This window comes from Ursus americanus, chromosome X (assembly GCF_024610735.1).
Source record: "Ursus americanus isolate L20-20 chromosome X, mUrsAme1.1.p, whole genome shotgun sequence".
Classification (NCBI taxonomy): Eukaryota; Metazoa; Chordata; class Mammalia; order Carnivora; family Ursidae; genus Ursus; species Ursus americanus.
The window spans coordinates 60,067,716-60,075,020 of record NC_142164.1 but is presented as its reverse complement, the minus strand read 5'-3'; the positions used below and the strand labels follow the sequence as shown (position 1 = coordinate 60,075,020).

Here is a 7,305-nt window from a genome sequence, read left to right as displayed (position 1 = left end):
AAGGACTACAAATTGGGTGTCTTAAACAATATTTAGTTTTCAGAGTTCTGGAGGCTAGGAAGTCCAAGACCAAGATGTTGTCAGATTTGGTGTCTGCTGAAAGTCCACCTTCTGGCTTATAGATGGCCATCCTCTCACTGGTGAAAGGGGCAAGGGATCTCCCTAGGGCCTCTTTTATAAGAGCACTAATCCCTTAAAGACCTAATTACTTCCCAAAGGCTCCACTCCAAACACCATCACATTTAGGATTAGGTTTCAACATACGACCCTGGGGTGGGATAAACATTCAAACATTCAGCCTACAGCACTAATTAAAAGATTCACAATATTTGTGAGGAGATAACATACTGGTTTCTCAGATAAAATGCAATCCTTGCTGGTATACAGTGTGTTAGAACAATGTTTTCCAATATGTGGTCCCTGGATCTCATGAGAACTTATTAGAAATGTAAATTATTGGGCCCTAACCCAGACCTACTAAATCAGAAACCATGGGTAGGACAGCATTCCAGATGATTCTGAGGCATCCTCAAGTTTGAAAACCACTGTGTTAAGCTGGGAGTAATAAATTTTGTCTGAGTTGATTTGTGACTAGGTACAGTAATTACTGAGTTAGGCCTTAAAGAATGAGTCAAAATTCTGTACACCATACTTCTTTCTTCAGCTGAAAAGAATTTGATATATTTGGAAAACAAATAAATTTGACATTGTGATATTATGAGAAACCATTAGCATTGTAATTTGAAAGAGAATTAGCTTAGGATGTCTTCCTGGAGGATAATTTGGTATTATAGATCAAAAGGCTAGCAATTCCACTTTTAAAAATTTATTCAAAGAAAATAGTTGCTCAAATGTATGAAGATGGTGTACAAGAGTGTTTAACAAGGCGTTTCTAATAGTGAAAAATGAGAACCTACCTTAATGTCCACTAGTTAAAAAAAATTATGGTATATAATTCTGATGAAACTCTAAGTACCCATTAAAATGATTATTTATTAATAGATTGATTAATAAATGATTATTAATAAAATGCCTAGTGGTACTATATTCATGATAATTATGATTGAGTACAAACTATGATTACAAAAGAGTATATGAGTCAAATTTGGTTAAAATATCTACCCATGTATTCGTTTATAGATCTATAGGCATGGGGGGAAATGTAGGTTATACATCAAAACGTTAGCAGTGGAAATATCGATGATAGTCATGCATATATTTTGTTTTTCTTTATCTCTATTTTCTAATGTGAAACTGTATTCTTCACATAAAGAAATAACAAAAGTTTAAAAACAACCTAATCTAAGACTGTTAAACAGATTTTTAAAAAGATTTATTTATTTGAGAGAGAGAGAAAGAGAAAGTAAGAGCAGGGGGAGGTGAACAGGAGAAAAGAATCTCAAGCAGACTCTGGGAGCTGAGTGTGGAGCCCAGCATGGGCTTGATCTCAGGACCCTGATATCATGACCTGAGACAAAACCAAGAGTCTGACACTTAACCATCTGAGCCACCCAGGCACCCCTGTTAAGCAGATTTTTTACACAATCTTATTATTAGGTACAAAAAATATTAATTCTGCTTTTTTAAAACACTGTATTTGTCCTAGAATATTTGGGAAAAAAACCCTAATCACTGTTGCTTTAATAGTTCACTGTCAAGGTTACTGTTCTAAAATCTGGCATTGGTTTATTTCTAAAAGTTTGAATTATTAAGTAATTACAAAAATATGGGTTTCATCTTAGAATTTCCTGGAAAAGTAAAAATTACTCTGTAGTGGAGGGTAAGAGGATCCTGTTTCAGCCTTTGCAAGTAATTTTCTGTGTGAATTTGGAAAATTTAATCTCCCTGTTTTTGGCCTTGGTATTCTCATCTATAAAAAGTGTCATGATTAGAAGATCTCGATGGTCTTTAACTGCTCTAATATTCTAGGGATCTCTAATGAATTTAGAAGCGCAACTATTTTCAGAGATGTGAATGAGGAAGTATGGAGGCTAAAAAAATAAAGTAAATTAAAACTCTCTAAAATGCCCTTTAAAGGATTCTTGTTCTGTTACACAGGATGTTGTTGATACTTCTCTCCTTTAGTATAACTTCTCCCTTAATGGAATTTTAAAAGAAATGTGTTAAATATTTAAAAATATTTGAACATTGGTATACTTATGACACCTGGTGGTCAAATCAAATATCACATCTAAATTCTAATTCCCCAGACACTCCCTTTTTCTCAGTGCGACTCCACCCCCCCATCCCCCCACCCCGATTTATCCACTCATCATGAATTCAGGTCGTTCACTCAATCAACACTTAGTGGATCCCTAATATGTTCAAAACACTTTAGGAGACAGTTTACTATGGAGGAAAGAAAGTAGTAAGAGAACGAGAGTCTTTGATACGTAGGAGATTGCAATCTACTTAGAGGAACAAAAGAGACTCCATGCAAAGGCAATGACCACAGCATGTTAAGTGTATTAAATGTATTCTCACTAGAAAAATGATCAAAACTATGCATGCTGTGAGGCCATAGAAGTGACCTCTGGTTTGGAGAGGTCAAGACAGGCTTTTTGGGGGAGGTGAGGCTTGCCTTTCTGGGGACCTAAGTTTCCCCAGCTGTAAAACAGTGATAATGTTATATTGTTGCATAAGATTGCTGTGAGGGACAGATTGAGAGAGTGTATATAAAGTACTTAGCATAACACCTCATCCAAAGTAGGCATTCAGTGATTTTTAATTATTATTATAACAAAACCAAAGATGATCAGGGAAGACTTCATGTATGTTAACTATTTTCTAAATTTTATTTCAAGCATAATTCTGGTTAAAAAAAGAATAATTCTGGTTCAAGTTTACATGGCCTTTTAACTAAACTGAGTATGCAGAATACAAGTTCAATTATTTTAGTTAGTTCAGTGGGTAAACAAACAGACCACAGAAACAGATAGTGTTGGCTCGATTTACAGTTTGCTAGACTAACTGGCTGATTTAGCAAAATAGCTCAGTGGGGGAAAAAAAAACATTCAAAGTAGTTGTTTACTTGACTGAGCCGGTTGTTTGACTGCAATGAACTTTCAGTAAATACAGTGTCTATCTGAAAGCACCATGTAGTCAGTGCAAAGGCATCAAATAGATGGTTTGGAACTGTTTAAGCCGTGTGTGTGTTGACCGAATTTTTACAATTGCAGTTAGTTGTATTTTGGGTTGAATAGGCACTATCTTAGATTTTATATTGCTTTCAATAGTTAATGTTAAGTGTACCTCAATTTCCCTGTAATTCCAGAAAATGTGAAACAAACTAACTTTCTTTGCAAGCAATAAAAAGCACAAGGGAGTATTAAAACTCCATTTATCCTTTTGTTTCTACAATCAAAGGCATTTTCTATTTCCTGAGAATATCAAATGTTTGGGTAAACTGTCATTTTCAAGGGTTAAAATAAGCTGTATTGTAGTGGTTTTGGGCCAAAAGCAATAAGGATCTGATCCAAAAGAAAACCAAGAACAGGGACTCTGCATTTTAGGAGTGAATGTTTAACCTGGATAAAGGAAGATTTAATAGAGACAGGATTGCTGTCTTCAGATATTTTAAGAGTTTCATGTGCAACAGGGGGTAAACTTTATATGACCTTGGTAGGCAGAACTAGGCTAAAATGACAGGGATACAGATCTTAACTCACTAGAAGGAAGATCTCTCTAACAATTACGATTGCTAAAAATGTAACAATTCAAAATTAATAACTTTTCACTGAACTTGCCTCAAGAGCTGAATTAGAGATAGCCCCTTTTGCTGCAACTACCATCAGATACCTTCTAGTTTTTCACATACTCTGGTAGTTGTTTGAATGGTAGGCAAGGATAGTCTCAATAAATGTGAATGTCTGAAGTTACCATAATTCTGTTAATAAAGACAGATCTTTAAAGTTACAAAAGCTTTATGAAAAGTGCTGTGACATACAAGCAGGACTAATTTTGCCCTCAGCCAAATTTTGAAGGAGCCTAATTTATCTTCATTGCACCATTTTTTCCAGGCTTCCATCCTTCTGAGGCCTGGTGACCTGCCAGCCCCTCCTAGGCCCTTACCTCTGTTTCAGTCCCAAAGGTTCACAGACTCATCTTAGCAGTCACCTAAACTCTGATAAGGTTGCAATTTAAAATTGATTCAGTTTTAGTCTTTTCCAGCATTAATGATTGGAAACTCAGCTAGATCTCAAACTTTGAAAGTGCACTTGGAGACAACTGTAATACTGAAATGTGGAAACCCAAGAAAGTGTTGGAATGTATGTCTGGGGCAATTTTCCAGTAAGATCTTGCTTGTTGGTTATCTCTACAAGTTTGATTACTCCCCCTGACTACTAAGGGGGAAACCTGATTAAGGTTATTGCCAAAACAGTGATCTTTTTGATTTCTAAAAATATGCTCCACAATGCTGTTATCTATTTGTAGATTGCCATGATATTTTCAGTTTACATAAAAAATGCCTTTTGAATTTGTGAAAGTTCATACTTGAATACTTCTTTGGCAGGACACAAATACATTTGTATATCCAAACATGAACTGGCATGCCCTTGACCCTATTTTTACTCTATTTTCTGCAGAAATCATCACTCTAATGCTTTCCTTAAGGAAGGAACATACATCCTCAAGATGGGAAGTAACAGCACAAACAGTATAAGAACAAAGTGCACTGATCTTCAAGTGTCATTTCAGTACTCTCTCTATGCAACCACCTACATCCTCATATTCATCCCTGGTCTTCTGGCCAACAGTGCAGCCTTGTGGGTTCTGTGCCGCTTCATCAGCAAGAAAAATAAAGCCATCATTTTCATGATTAACCTCTCCGTGGCTGACCTTGCTCATGTGCTGTCTTTACCCCTCCGGATTTACTATTACATCAGCCACCACTGGCCCTTCCAGAAGGCCCTTTGCCTGCTGTGCTTCTACCTGAAGTATCTCAACATGTATGCCAGCATTTATTTCCTGACGTGCATCAGCCTTCAGAGATGTTTCTTTCTCCTCAAGCCCTTTAGGGCCAGAAACTGGAAGCGTAGGTACGATGTGGGCATCAGTGCTGCCATCTGGATCATTGTGGGGACTGCCTGTTTGCCACTTCCAATTTTGAGAAGTTCTGACTTAACCAACCACACTGAATCCTGCTTTGCTGATTTGGGGTTTCAACACATTAGCATGGCTTCCTCCATTGGCATGATAACTATAGCTGAACTTGGAGGGTTTTTTTTACCTGTTGTAATTATTACTTATTGCACGTGGAAAACGAGAAAATCTTTACAAGAAGTCCAAGATCCCCCTCAGAATACCAAAGAGAGAAAAAAGGCTTTGTGGATGGTCCTGATGTGTGCAGTGGTGTTCATTGTGTGTTTCACTCCCTACCACTTCAACTTCCCATTCTTTATGATGGTGAAACAACATGTCTTTTCAAACTGTTCCCTAATCAAAAGCACCTTATGTTTTCACATCATTTCTCTATGTCTTGCAAATCTGAATTGCTGTCTTGATCCTATTGTATATTATTTTATGACCTCAGAATTCCGTGATAGGTTTTCAGAACACGGTGGTTTGGCTCTTCAGTCATGTGTGAGATGCAAAGACAGTGCTTTAGAAATTCATCACAGGAAGGAGGATCTTCAAACTATCTCTCTTGAAATTTTGAATGATTCCAAGACATTGTAATAAAATTACTAGCTAGAGTAATCTATGTTCTCTATCAGTTTAGCTATGTCACCTTGAAGATTTTTCTTAAAAAATAAATGGTATTTTGAGTGCCTTAACAAAACATGGCCTCCTTCCTTTCAACCTCAGAATGATCCTTCTGAAGGAATTAGTCATGACTATATTTTCTATCAGAAGGGAAACATACTGTTCTATGGAGTATATAATATCTTTTTTTTTTTACAGAAAGTAATAAGCAACAGAATAAATTGGACACCTGTTCCTCAGCAATGGGTCCAATATTTCACTTTCTCCTGCAAGAAACAAAAAGTAAATTGAAAATAAGTGGTCATAGGTGAATTATCCAAACATTAAAAAATGTGCAGGAGAACAATATGATCCTAGCTTTATCAAGAAAATATATACTACTTGAGCAAAGTAGACTAAAGAGGAAAGAGTTTTTAATATTAATAGGAGTTGTGGGAATTATTATCCATATAACTTGGAATATCTATGAGCATTTCCTTTTGTCCCCTTGGGGAAACAAACAATTTAGATTAATCTGAAATTTCTCAAAAGTATCATGAGATTCACACACAACACATACACCTTAAACACAGAGACAATTGTGTTCTGACATACTTCATATACTTCAGAGTTTCAAGGTTTGCTATGAAAGCTCTTTGCATGAAAGTCTAAGAGTGTGTGTTATGATGCTTACTTTTATATGTGGGCACTCATTCAGAAAATATTTTGTTATATTTGACATTAAAATCAATTGTGCAATGATCTTTCTACATTAATTCCTCTATGTACAACATCAGTCACAACTTTGCTTGATAGATTTTAAATAATGAGTTAATAAAGTATCACACATGTACAGTTTTTCTGTTAGATTTCATTTCTCACAAGTAAAGACATATATAAAGAGAATATTAGTGAATTGAATATTATTATGAATGCAGAATGAAAAATTGCTATTTTTTAAAATCTTTGTGGTGAAATAATTTTGTAATACAATTCACTACCATTGAAAAATTTGAAACTTAAAATTTCATATATTGTCTTTCATTAAAATGGTATTTTATAAAGCAGTGGTCAGGTTTATAAAATTATAAAGATTTACTTTCTCTTGTCTTTATAAGGTTGGAAATTCACAAACTATTTTATCTGTGTGATTTTTTTTTTGTAATAGTGATTGCCTCTTAGAATCGGAACAGATAATAACATTTGCCACAGTGTCGGGAAAATAAGAGTGAAACCTAATGTATAAACTTGTCAAAGCACTATGTTGTACACATGAAACTAATGAAACATTGTATGTCAACTACACTCAAATAAAAAAATAATTTAAAAAAAGAGAGGAAAGTGCTTCTTGGCAGAGGAGGATGGCAGCAGAGTGGAAGGACCCTAGGCATGTCTTATCTCACAAAGACAGCTAGATAACTATCAAATCAACCTAAATACCCCAGAAATTGACGTGAAGACTGAAAAAACAAACTCCACAACTAAAGGAAGAGAAAAGGTCACATCAAAGAAGATAAAAGTATGGAGACATGGTTTAGGGGAGGAAGGGATTGCAGCCACTGCTGAGGGAAGGGAGCCATGGTCAAAAGAGGGCCACACTGGGGAACACACAAAAGCCAT

General features: G+C 35.6%; 1 protein-coding gene across 1 annotated transcript in view; it reads left to right on the top strand.

The window, feature by feature from the left end:
- Positions 1–6,966, top strand: part of LOC123796631 (putative P2Y purinoceptor 10) — a 52,326-nt gene extending 45,360 nt beyond the window's left edge. Inside the window, exon 2 of the mRNA XM_045804158.2 lies at positions 4,587–6,966. Coding sequence (XP_045660114.1) covers positions 4,636–5,679 — 1,044 coding nt within the window. The 5' untranslated portion in view covers positions 4,587–4,635 and the 3' untranslated portion in view covers positions 5,680–6,966. The remainder of the gene's footprint in view (positions 1–4,586) is intronic.
- The last annotated feature ends 339 nt before the right edge of the window (positions 6,967–7,305 follow it).